Below are 14,434 nucleotides of genomic sequence, written 5' to 3' on the forward strand. Positions count from 1 at the left end.
ACAATCTATTGTTTTTAATACAAATAGACCTCCTGTTCACTGTAAAGTGACACGTTTTGATATATTGAGCTTTAAACTTTAAGTAAATTTTTTTGGAACTCACAACATGCAACCTAAAACCCCTTCCTCTCCCAAACCGTTCCTGCAATTGTTTTATGTTGCATGATGATCATGAATACATTTATTATGTATTGTATTTTTTATGTTTAAATATCAACATTATCCGTCCATCCTCAGTACATTTACTATGAATATAATATACTCGTCTGACTTCATCTGATCTTTCCAAACGCACACACACACACACACACAGAAAGGGAGAATGCCTGCCCCCCCCCCCTTCCCTAGTCCCCACTCTGCTGTTCTCTGTATATGGCTCTGATCAGGGTTAGCTTGTTGTTAGCTTACGCTAACGTAACGTTAATTTCTGTCTTTAACGCGACGTGGGCATAAAGGAATGGCGAGGATTGCAAAGCATGTTAGATGCATTTGACCCATTGCGGAATAAAACAGCAGGGACTTGTTCTGGGTCGCAAAATACAGTAGGCACACTAGCCTTGCTCTGTTGCAATGTCCGCGTTTCAGACGCTACTGCTGTGCTGGTGAGCCGAGCGGATACGACTCTCCACGGGATTTTCAAAATAAGAGTATCGCATTATGAATAGATGTTTTTACGTTGCATCGATCCTATTGGATCATTGATAATAGATCGATATATCGATCTGGATCGATGTATCGTCCCACCCCTAGGCGCAATGCACATACTCAGCTGTGCTGCTCGTCCCACAAATGCACCATTTAAAAAGGTAAATAAACAGGCTTTCCAACGGTATAAAATGTATTGCCAAGAAGCATTGTTACAACAGAGAAATAATCTACCAAACACACATTTCCAAACTTTATGTTTTATGTTTATATATATATATATAGTTTTCTCTGTACCATTAAAGCCATCCATATCGAGGTCTCCCAGCGCAGAGATGGCGGAGCCGTAGCGAGCGTACATCTCTGAACCAGTCAGCCTCTGGGGGGCCTGGAACGAAAAACCACCCCTACCAAGGTACACACACACCTAGAGGAGACAAAGACATGTGACCATATAACCAGAAGAGATGTGACCATATGACCAGAAGAAGACATGTGACCATAAGAGATGTGACCATATGACCAAGAAGAAGATATGTGACCATATGACCATAAGATATGTGACCATATGACCAAGGGAGATATGTGACCATATGACCATAAGATATGTGACCATATGACCATAAGATATGTGACCATATGACCAAGGGAGATATGTGACCATATGACCATAAGATATGTGACCATATGACCAAGGGAGATATGTGACCATATGACCAAGGGAGATATGTGACCATATGACCATAAGATATGTGACTATATGACCATAAGATATGTGACCATATGACCATAAGATATGTGACCATATGACCATAAGATATGTGACCATATGACCATAAGATATGTGACCATATGCCCATAAGATATGTGACTATATGACCATAAGATATGTGACCATATGACCATAAGATATGTGACCATATGACCAAGGGAGATATGTGACCATATGACCATAAGATATGTGACCATATGACCATAAGATATGTGACCATATGACCATAAGATATGTGACCATATGACCAAGGAGATATGTGACCATATGACCATAAGATATGTGACCATATGCCCATAAGATATGTGACTATATGACCATAAGATATGTGACCATATGACCATAAGATATGTGACCATATGACCACAATATATGTGACCATATGACCAAGAAGAAGATATAATAATAATAATAATAATAATAATAATAATAATAATAATAATAATAATAATAATAATAATAATAATAATAATAATAATAATACATTACATTTATAGTGCACTCTACATTTGGAAACCAAATCTATATGACCAAGAAGATGATATGTGACTATATGACCAAGAAGAGATGTGACCATATGACCAAGAAAGAGAGATGTGACCATATGACCCACCAGTGTGTGTGTGTGTGTGTGTGTGTGTGTGTGTGTGTGTGTGTGTGTGTGTGTCTTACCTGTCGACCTCCCTCAGTTTTCCATCTGATCCTCGGTCCATGAAGAGAGGAGCTCCAACCAAACAGATCTACATTGCTGAGAGAGAGAGAGAGAGAGAGAGAGAGAGAGAGAGAGAGAGAGAGAGAGAGAGAGGAGAGAGAGAGAGAGAGAGAGAGAGAGAGAGAGAGAGAGAGAGAGAGAGAGAGAGAGAGAGAGAGAGAGAGAGAGAGAGAGAGAGAGAGAGAGAGAGAGAGAGGGAGAGAGAAGGACATAGATACAGAGAGACATTGACATAGAGGGAGAGACAGAGAGGGAGAAAGAGAGACACATATATATAGGAAGTTTGTGTATATAGAAGTAATGTGGTTGTCTTAGAGGAAGTTTGTGTATATAGAAGTAATGTGGTTGTCTTAGAGGAAGTTTGTGTATATAGAAGTAATGTGGTTGTCTTAGAGGAAGTTTGTGTATATAGAAGTAATGTGGTTGTCTTAGAGGAAGTTTGTGTATATAGAAGTAATGTGGTTGTCTTAGAGGAAGTTTGTGTATATAGAAGTAATGTGGTTGTCTTAGAGGAAGTTTGTGTATATAGAAGTAATGGGTTTGTCTTAGAGCAGTGGTGCCCAACCAGTCGATCGCGATCGACAGGTAGATCGCGGGCTGATTTCAAGTAGATCTCGATTAATAAAATTTGATTATTAAATTTTTTTTGTGCAAAATCAACTCTGCCTCTCCTTAACACTTTGACTGCCGGGAACCGTCTTTAGACGTCTTTGCTGGCCATGCTAAAGTTGCCGGAGGACGTGTTACGTCGTCCTTATATAAATATTTCAAAAATCTGCGATCGGATTCATATGTCCCCTCCGCTGGCCTGAGATCCACCAGCAGGACCCACTGAGCTCTCTGGCGGTTCAGGAGCGCCATCTGGTGGCCGATCGGCGCAATCGCCAAACAGGATGTTGCATAGAGGTTGTCCTAGACGTCCGTAGTACTTCCGGGCGCTCGCTATAGGTCATGGGACTCTAGCTCGTCACGCTACACAGTGATCGATTGGCAATAACTCGATAAACAACATGATTTGGACGTATATACCATTATACAAGCTGGAGATGGACCGGGTAAAAATATATCCCATAATGATAAGATTTCTACTCTACGATGATCGCCCAACGGCGCGCGGAGACTGGGGTGAGTTTCAGCGTGTAACGTTACCGTCTTCGATACTAACTGCTATTATCAACATTTGACCCACATTAGATGATTGGTATAACGCTGCCCACGGAATTATAAACGCCCCCTCGCCCATCCGGTCAACATCAGATGACGTGTAGTAACTTCTAGAAGTACGTCTAGTTGGAATTTTTTATATCGCGCTGATTGCCATCAAACTGTATTTCATCATCAATATAATGCATTTGGGGCTATATATCACGTTCTGGAGAAAGCTGCAGAAAGAGATGAAAACATACTTAAACATTAGACCATACTTTACTATGAATATGTGAATGAAAAAGTTTAACGTTGCTACACAATGAACAATACATATAGGACTTTGAATGGGCCCTAATAATGGCAATGTAGCAATAGAATTTAAAAAGTTATAGCCCTGCAAAGAAGGGGACTTTCTCCATAGACAAATAGCGCTGGCAATCTATGGTATATCATGAATTTAACCTTAGGCAGCCAAAGTGTTAACTACAACAAGCAATGCTGTTTGTTATTTAAGATGAGGTCGGACTCGGCACTGACCGATTTGTGTTCATTATGCTGCTTTTATAAAGCCTCAAATGACGGCTTACAATATACAATTTTGGCTGGTAGGTCTCGGCTAGGTGGTAAATTAAAAAGTAGATCTTGGTTCAAAAAAGGTTAGGCACCCCTGTCTTAGAGGAAGTTTGTCTATGAAACTGTTTTAAAGCTCAATAAACATGAGCTGTCAGACTCAATGACAGAGTACAGATCCATTTAACAAGCTACAGCATAAAATATATAGACTAATAAGCAACACAGGAAACGACAGACAGACAGACAGACAGACAGACAGACCGACCGACAGACCGACAGACCGACAGACCGACAGACAGACAGACAGATCGACAGACAGAGAGCTTGAAACATTCTTTAGACCAGGTTCTATTTAACAAGCTCCTGGTACTCACAGAGCCCAACAGGACAAAACAGGAAGAGACAGACAGACAGACCTAACAAGGTCAGACTTACCCATCATTATTGACATCACTGGCAGCTACGGAGTGACCAAAGTAGGCAGCCATCTAGGGAGAGAGAGGGAGAATATTGGTAAGAGAAGCCTCCACTACCATGGTCCAAGCTGACCCACGTAGACTGGAAAAGGCTCAAAAGATGATAAAAATCATTTTTAAATACGTTTCACTGAATGACATTCTGAGTTAAACATGTGATAAAGCATTACATCACTCGCAGGAGTGGGTTATGAGAATTAGACCATGCCTAGGGGTGGTTGTTAGGCCGGAGGCGCAGCCGAGGGTCGCCAGACCCCCCTAGGCATGGTCTAATTCTCATAACCCACGACTGCACGTGGTGTAATGGCTTTTATACAATGGCCGATGTCATCCAACCTTATTGCTATACAATAAACACACATTAATTGAAGATTTATTGACAAAACCATCCGCTGAAAAAGTAGTTCCCAAAAAAAAAGAGAAGTTGCCTCCATGTGGAAGCAGCTCGGAAATGCATCCAACTGTTCTCACTAAGACATCCAACAAACTAACACATCCAACTGTCTTTCAACTAAGACATCCAACTGTCTTTCAACTAAGACATCCAACAAACTAACACATCCAACTTTTTTTTTTTTTAACCTACTTTCTATAGAACTTCATTCTTAGATGCTTCTATAGAAAGTAGGTAAAACAAAAAAAAGTTTTCTTTGCCCTATAGGGGGAAAAAATAAGTTTTCTTTGCCCTATAGGAGGGAATTTTTTATTTTATTTTTACCTACTTTCTATAGAAGCAGCTGGGAGGTGCGCTGTTTTAAGTGAGCATGGATTATTGAATTGATTGATTGATTGCTAATTTTATTACTGTCCGCTAGGGGTGGACGGTATAAATGGTATACTGTATAAACGGTATTAATTTGCTCTACGATATGGATTTTGACTATACCGTGTAACCGGTAGAGCAGCTCTAAAATAGCAATGACGTCATGTAACCACAGCGCAACTATTTCAATCGCATTTGCCCCTAAAAATAGATAGAATTAGTCATAGATAATAGATATGTGCAAACTGGAAAAAGTTATTTAGGAGGCTTCGCGCAGTGGGCGTGTGTCCACGCAATTGTCATTTCATAATAAACACATATCACCGCGGCGCACAGCAAGTTTCAATTTCAGTTCCTGGCATTTTTAACCAGTGGAGAAAGGTAAGAGATGTCCCTATCGTTTTTCTTATATGAATTATTCTACGTTAATAAAACATACCTGGTGATCAACTACAGTTTGCTGTACACATTATGATATGCGTGTAGTGTTATGATAACGACGGCTGCAGCGGGAGCCGGGAGGACGGCTGCAGCAGTGGATTTGCGAATAGCATGCAGCTGCAGAGCCGCAGAGCCAGCGGCGCTTTCAGGTCAGGTCCGCTCAACAGCGCCCCCCCACCCAACGGCTGAAAGCTGTGACCAGACCTGAAAGCGCCGCTGGCTCTGCGGCTCTGCAGCTACATATGCTTCTAGCAAAATCCAGCATCCAGCCCGGCTGTTTGCAATGGGAGCAGCACGGACTCGGGACTTATTTTATTTGGAATATAATGACTTTATATGCAAAAGTAGCCTAGTTTTAAGTTAAAATATTATAAATCTACATGCCTTGAGGATGTCATTCTTTATATAGCCTGCCTATCAGGCAAAAAAAATTATTCTAACAGAAACACTGATACCGTGATATATACTGTTACCGTCTATGCTTCAAATTATACCGTGATATCAATTTTAGACCATACCGTCCACCCCTACTGTCCGCCTTGTTTCCAACTGGTTAAGCTTGGTGACTCTTTTGAAGTTGCTCTTTTCGAAAAAAAAAAAAAAAAAAAAAAACCTTAACCAACTTCGAAAGAGAGCGACTTCGAAAGAGTCGCCAAGCTTAACCAGTTGGAAACAAGGCGGACAGTAATACAATTAGCAATCAATCAATCAATTCAATAATCCACGCTCACTTAAAACAGCGCACCTCCCAGCTGCTTCTAAAGAAAGTAGGTAAATTTTTTTGCAATTAAATCAATCAATTCGCACGATTTTTATTTTGTTCCACAATGACTCACGACCCACTAATTACATAATCCAACATTGTGTAAGACACTAACACATTCGCCGTGACAGAATCGTTTTTGATTTAGTCTTTATGACCCTATCAACATATCCTTTCATAACGTTTACTGTCCGCCATCTTGCTTTCACTTCTAAAAACTCGCACGGCGGAGTGATAGTAATTCGGTTGTGGGCGAATGGGGGTGGGGTTATGACAAATAACCACGTGTAACTTGACTGTTTCAGCCAATCAGAATCGAGAAATGTGCATGCCATTGTATAAAAGACCTTAACCACTGTAAAGACCCTAACCACTGTAAAGACCTTAACCACTGTAAAGACCTTAACCACTGTAAAGACCTTAACCACTGTAAAGACCCTAACCACTGTAAAGACCCTAACCACTGTAAAGACCCTAACCACTGTAAAGACCTTAACCACTGTAAAGACCTTAACCACTGTAAAGACCCTAACCACTGTAAAGACCCTAACCACTGTAAAGACCTTAACCACTGTAAAGACCCTAACCACTGTAAAGACCCTAACCTCTGTAAAGACCCTAACCTCTGTAAAGACCCTAACCACTGTAAAGACCATAACCACTGTAAAGACCCTAACCACTGTAAAGACCCTAACCACTGTAAAGACCCTAACCACTGTAAATACCTTAACCACTGTAAAGACCTTAACCACTGTAAAGACCTTAACCACTGTAAAGACCTTAACCACTGTAAAGACCTTAACCACTGTAAAGATCTTAACCACTGTAAAGACCCTAACCACTGTAAAGACCCTAACCACTGTAAAGACCCTAACCACTGTAAAGACCTTAACCACTGTAAAGACCCTAACCACTGCATATATATAGCGCTTTTATCCAAAACGCTTTACAATTTGTTCCTCACCTTTTTACCCATTCACTCACACATTCACACACTGATGGCGGAGGCACCATGCACCATTGCTCATCGGGAGCAATTGGGGGTTAAGTGTCTTGCTCAAGGACACTTCCACACATTGCCCGGGAGGAGTGGGAATCGAACCGGGAACCTCCGTATTACCAGGCGACTGCTCTAGCTCCTGAGCCACTCTCGCCCTGCCACTGTAAAGACACTCCTCTGCCTCAACTGCAACTGGATACTAGACTTCCTAACTAACAGACCCCAGTTTGTTAGGATAGACAATCTCACCTCCTCCAACCTAACCCTGAATACCGGCATCCTGCCAGGCTGCGTGCTGAGCCCCCTCCTATACTCCCTCTTCACCCACCCTCTTCACCTGTCTCCTCAGAATCTGGTGAACTCTTACCGGCGCCCCATAGAAAGCATCCTCACCAACTGAATCACAGTCTGGTACAGCAACTGCAGAGGGTGGTGAAAACCGCCCAACGCATCACTGGTATATCACTCCCTGCCATTGAGTCTATCCATCACAAACAGTGTCTTGAGAAAGGCACGCAGCATTGTCAAGGACACCTCTCACCACAACAATAACCGGAATAAGTCGGAATATCGCAATACTTTGGAGTACTCACCCAAACTCATAGCTGCCCGGTCAGCTGTTAGCCCCATAACGTTAGCTCTGCTGCTGTAGCTTGCTAACCAACTCCGGTGCTCGCTGTCTTCTGAGGACATCCAAAACTCCTCAACCCGCCTGATCGGATGCCACACCATCGGGACTTTCCACAACTCCTCTCACTGGGATACCTTTCACTCCTGGCTATACTGCTAGCTGGAACTGAGACCCGAGGATGGACGCCTCCTCCCCGGCTTGCGGCTCTGCAAGCTAGCCAACACCGGCACTTCTCCGATACCGTCATGGTAACTCTCCAATACTCCACGATGTAACTTTGCAACCTCTTCCGTCATTCCACACCAAACTGCATCGATGTTATTAAGTCTCTGGGGCTCCTTCGTCGCCTTCGTCGTCCCCCAAGGCTCCGTACTTGGCCCAATCCTATTCACCATTTACATGCTCCCCCTCGGTCAGATCATCCGCCGCCATGGCCTCAGCTTCCACTCCTATGCCGACGACACTCAACTCTACCTCTCCACCAAACCATCCACCCATCTCCCCCCACACTCCCTTATCAACTGCCTTCACGAAATAAAAACCTGGATGTCATCTAATCTCCTCAAACTCAACAACAATAAAACCGAGCTCATGGTTGTGGCACCCAAGGCCCTGCTCCGGAAGGTTGGGGATCTCACCCTCAACATTGACGGCTGCTCCATCTCCTCATCCCCTAAGGTCCGCAACCTGGGCGTTATCCTGGACTCCACCCTGTCCTATCAATCCCATGTCAATTCCCTCACCAAATCCGCCTTCGTTCACCTCAGAAACATTTCCAGACTCCGACCATCACTTTCCGACACCACAGCGGAGACCCTCATCCACGCCTTCGTCACCTCCCGCCTGGACTACTGCAACGGGGTCCTGTCCGGGGTCCCAAGCAAAACCCTGGACAGGCTCCAGTATGTTCAAAATTCAGCTGCCAGGGTTCTAACCCGCACCAAACCCTGGCAGCACATCACCCCCATTCTCATCCACCTCCACTGGCTCCCCATCAAATTCCGCATCACCTACAAAACCCTCCTGCTCACCTACAAATCCCTTCACGCCCTGGCACCTCAGTACCTCACTGACCTCCTCCACCCCTACACTCAGTCACGGTCCCTGCGATCCACGGACACTGGTCAGCTCTCCATCCCCCGAACCAGACTACGGACGTTCGGGGACAGAGCTTTCAGTGTGGCAGCTCCCACCCTCTGGAACTTCCCCCCCCCCGCAGAACTCCGCACCGCCCCAACTCTGGACTCATTTAAAAAACTGCTCAAAACCCACCTCTTCAACCTGGCCTTCAACCCCTAACTTTCTCACTTTATATGTATATGTTGTGTCTGTCCACTATGTTTGTTAATTTGTCATCCCCCCCCCCTATGTAAAGCAACCTTGGGTCCTCTGAAAGGCGCTATATAAAACGAAGTTATTATTATTATTATTATTATTATTATTATTATTATTATTATTATTATTATTATTATTATTATTATTATTATTATTATTATTATTATTATTATCCCAATCGTGGACTGTTTGCCCTCCTCCCAGAAAAATCCGCTCCAAGGAACAGCTTCTTTCCCTCGGCTGTCCTCTCCCTGAACTCTGTACCACGTAGGCACCTACCTGTAAGGAAGTTCAAAGTTAGTCAGAAGATCCTCAAGAATAGTTTGGGAATAGCACAGTTTTAAGTTAAAATATTATAAATCTACATGCCTTGAGGATGTCATTCTTTATATAGCCTGCCTATCAGGCAAAAAAAATTATTCTAACAGAAACACTGATACCGTGATATATACCGTTACCGTCTATGCTTCAAATTATACCGTGATATAAATTTTAGACCATACCGTCCACCCCTACTGTCCGCCTTGTTTCCAACTGGTTAAGCTTGGTGACTCTTTTGAAGTTGCTCTTTTCGAAAAAAAAAAAAAAAAAAAAAAAACCTTAACCAACTTCGAAAGAGAGCGACTTCGAAAGAGTCGCCAAGCTTAACCAGTTGGAAACAAGGCGGACAGTAATAAAATTAGCAATCAATCAATCAATTCAATAATCCACGCTCACTTAAAACAGCGCACCTCCCAGCTGCTTCTAAAGAAAGTAGGTACAATTTTTTTGCAATTAAATCAATCAATTCGCACGATTTTTATTTTGTTCCACAATGACTCACGACCCACTAATTACATAATCCAACATTGTGTAAGAAACTAACACATTCGCCGTGACAGAATCGTTTTTGATTTAGTCTTTATGACCCTATCAACATATCCTTTCATAACGTTTACTGTCCGCCATCTTGCTTTCACTTCTAAAAACTCGCACGGCGGAGTGATAGTAATTCGGTTGTGGGCGAATGGGGGTGGGGTTATGACAAATAACCACGTGTAACTTGACTGTTTCAGCCAATCAGAATCGAGAAATGTGCATGCCATTGTATAAAAGACCTTAACCACTGTAAAGACCCTAACCACTGTAAAGACCATAACCACTGTAAAGACCTTAACCACTGTAAAGACCTTAACCACTGTAAAGACCCTAACCACTGTAAAGACCCTAACCACTGTAAAGACCCTAACCACTGTAAAGACCTTAACCACTGTAAAGACCTTAACCACTGTAAAGACCCTAACCACTGTAAAGACCCTAACCACTGTAAAGACCTTAACCACTGTAAAGACCCTAACCACTGTAAAGACCCTAACCTCTGTAAAGACCCTAACCACTGTAAAGACCATAACCACTGTAAAGACCATAACCACTGTAAAGACCCTAACCACTGTAAAGACCCTAACCACTGTAAAGACCTTAACCACTGTAAAGACCCTAACCACTGTAAAGACCCTAACCACTGTAAAGACCCTAACCACTGTAAAGACCCTAACCACTGTAAAGACCCTAACCACTGTAAAGACCCTAACCACTGTAAAGACCCTAACCACTGTAAATACCCTAACCACTGTAAAGACCCTAACCACTGTAAAGACCCTAACCACTGTAAAGACCCTAACCACTGTAAAGACCCTAACCACTGTAAAGACCCTAACCACTGTAAAGACCCTAACCACTGTAAAGACCCTAACCACTGTAAAGACCTTAACCACTGTAAAGACCTTAACCACTGTAAAGACCTTAACCACTGTAAAGACCTTAACCACTGTAAAGACCTTAACCACTGTAAAGACCCTAACCACTGTAAAGACCCTAACCACTGTAAAGACCCTAACCACTGTAAAGACCCTAACCACTGTAAAGACCTTAACCACTGTAAAGACCCTAACCACTGCATATATATAGCGCTTTTATCCAAAACGCTTTACAATTTGTTCCTCACCTTTTTACCCATTCACTCACACATTCACACACTGATGGCGGAGGCACCATGCACCATTGCTCATCGGGAGCAATTAGGGGTTAAGTGTCTTGCTCAAGGACACTTCCACACATTGCCCGGGAGGAGTGGGAATCGAACCGGGAACCTCCGTATTACCAGGCGACTGCTCTAGCTCCTGAGCCACTCTCGCCCTGCCACTGTAAAGACACTCCTCTGCCTCAACTGCAACTGGATACTAGACTTCCTAACTAACAGACCCCAGTTTGTTAGGATAGACAATCTCACCTCCTCCAACCTAACCCTGAATACCGGCATCCTGCCAGGCTGCGTGCTGAGCCCCCTCCTATACTCCCTCTTCACCCACCCTCTTCACCTGTCTCCTCAGAATCTGGTGAACTCTTACCGGCGCCCCATAGAAAGCATCCTCACCAACTGAATCACAGTCTGGTACAGCAACTGCAGAGGGTGGTGAAAACCGCCCAACGCATCACTGGTATATCACTCCCTGCCATTGAGTCTATCCATCACAAACAGTGTCTTGAGAAAGGCACGCAGCATTGTCAAGGACACCTCTCACCACAACAATAACCGGAATAAGTCGGAATATCGCAATACTTTGGAGTACTCACCCAAACTCATAGCTGCCCGGTCAGCTGTTAGCCCCATAACGTTAGCTCTGCTGCTGTAGCTTGCTAACCAACTCCGGTGCTCGCTGTCTTCTGAGGACATCCAAAACTCCTCAACCCGCCTGATCGGATGCCACACCATCGGGACTTTCCACAACTCCTCTCACTGGGATACCTTTCACTCCTGGCTATACTGCTAGCTGGAACTGAGACCCGAGGATGGACGCCTCCTCCCCGGCTTGCGGCTCTGCAAGCTAGCCAACACCGGCACTTCTCCGATACCGTCATGGTAACTCTCCAATACTCCACGATGTAACTTTGCAACCTCTTCCGTCATTCCACACCAAACTGCATCGATGTTATTAAGTCTCTGGGGCTCCTTCGTCGCCTTCGTCGTCCCCCAAGGCTCCGTACTTGGCCCAATCCTATTCACCATTTACATGCTCCCCCTCGGTCAGATCATCCGCCGCCATGGCCTCAGCTTCCACTCCTATGCCGACGACACTCAACTCTACCTCTCCACCAAACCATCCACCCATCTCCCCCCACACTCCCTTATCAACTGCCTTCACGAAATAAAAACCTGGATGTCATCTAATCTCCTCAAACTCAACAACAATAAAACCGAGCTCATGGTTGTGGCACCCAAGGCCCTGCTCCGGAAGGTTGGGGATCTCACCCTCAACATTGACGGCTGCTCCATCTCCTCATCCCCTAAGGTCCGCAACCTGGGCGTTATCCTGGACTCCACCCTTTCCTATCAATCCCATGTCAATTCCCTCACCAAATCCGCCTTCTTTCACCTCAGAAACATTTCCAGACTCCGACCATCACTTTCCGACACCACAGCGGAGACCCTCATCCACGCCTTCGTCACCTCCCGCCTGGACTACTGCAACGGGGTCCTGTCCGGGGTCCCAAGCAAAACCCTGGACAGGCTCCAGTATGTTCAAAATTCAGCTGCCAGGGTTCTAACCCGCACCAAACCCTGGCAGCACATCACCCCCATTCTCATCCACCTCCACTGGCTCCCCATCAAATCCCGCATCACCTACAAAACCCTCCTGCTCACCTACAAATCCCTTCATGCCCTGGCACCTCAGTACCTCACTGACCTCCTCCACCCCTACACTCAGTCACGGTCCCTGCGATCCACGGACACTGGTCAGCTCTCCATCCCCCGAACCAGACTACGGACGTTCGGGGACAGAGCTTTCAGTGTGGCAGCTCCCACCCTCTGGAACTTCCCCCCCCCGCAGAACTCCGCACCGCCCCAACTCTGGACTCATTTAAAAAAACTGCTCAAAACCCACCTCTTCAACCTGGCCTTCAACCCCTAACTTTCTCACTTTATATGTATATGTTGTGTCTGTCCACTATGTTTGTTAATTTGTCATCCCCCCCCCCCCCCCTATGTAAAGCAACCTTGGGTCCTCTGAAAGGCGCTATATAAAACGAAGTTATTATTATTATTATTATTATTATTATTATTATTATTATTATTATTATTATTATTATTATTATTATTATTATTATTATTATCCCAATCGTGGACTGTTTGCCCTCCTCCCAGAAACCTCCGCTCCAAGGAACAGCTTCTTTCCCTCGGCTGTCCTCTCCCTGAACTCTGTACCACGTAGGCACCTACCTGTAAGGAAGTTCAAAGTTAGTCAGAAGATCCTCAAGAATAGTTTGGGAATAGCACCGTAGCAGACTACAGAGAGTGGCCCGTTCAGCCGAATGCACAATTGGAGGTGGGCTTCCCACTCTCCAGGACATTTATAACAAGCATTGCAGGGCCAAGGCTAAGAGAATAATCAAAGACTCTAGTCACCCAAACAACTGCCTCTTTGAACTGCTGCAGTCAGGCAAGCGCTACCAGAGTCTCATGGCCAGTACAGAGAGACTCAGAAGGAGCTTCTATCCCCAGGCCATCAGGATGCTCAATGACAATGACACTATGTAACAACCCATCATCTACACTCACTGCACACACATCCACATGTACACACTCACTTTAAACAAACAACTCACCTTACCACTCACTTTAGACACTTTAACACTTTAATCGCCATGGGTTAAATTCATAATTTACCATCCCTCGCCAGCTCTATTTGTCTATGGAGAAGTTCCCCTTCTTTGCAGGGCTATAATTTTTTTAATTCTATTGCTACATTGCCATTATTATGGCTCATTCAATGTCCTATATGTATTGTTCAGGGTGTAGCAACGTTAAACTTTTTCATTCACATATTCATACTAAAATATGGTCTAAAGTATAAGTATGTTTTTATCGTTTTCTGCAGCTTTCTTCAGAACGTGATTTATAGCCCTAAATGCATTATATTGATGATCAGATACAGTTTGGTAGGAATCTGTGCGAGATGAAAAATTTCAACTGGACGTACTTCTTGAATGATCTACGTATGATCTGATGATGACCGGATGGGCGGGGGATCGTTTATAATTCCGTGGGCAGCGTTAGATGATTCATCCAGAGTGGGTCATATGTTCATCATAGCAGTTTATATGGAATACGTTAGAAAATAACGCTGAATCTTACC

The 14,434-nt window shown here is 44.1% G+C and overlaps 1 protein-coding gene across 1 annotated transcript in view; it reads right to left on the bottom strand.

The window, feature by feature from the left end:
- The window catches only part of LOC311227946 (integrin alpha-V-like), a 142,736-nt gene that overhangs the window by 64,494 nt on the left and 63,808 nt on the right, over positions 1 to 14,434 (bottom strand). Inside the window, 5 exon segments of the mRNA XM_084313819.1 lie at positions 943 to 1,072; positions 2,090 to 2,094; positions 2,097 to 2,151; positions 2,153 to 2,165; positions 4,287 to 4,339. Of these exon segments, the coding sequence (XP_084169945.1) occupies positions 943 to 1,072; positions 2,090 to 2,094; positions 2,097 to 2,151; positions 2,153 to 2,165; positions 4,287 to 4,339 (256 nt within the window).

This window comes from Notolepis coatsorum, assembly GCF_963971535.1.
Source record: "Notolepis coatsorum genome assembly, chromosome: 5".
Lineage (NCBI taxonomy): Eukaryota > Metazoa > Chordata > Actinopteri > Aulopiformes > Paralepididae > Notolepis > Notolepis coatsorum.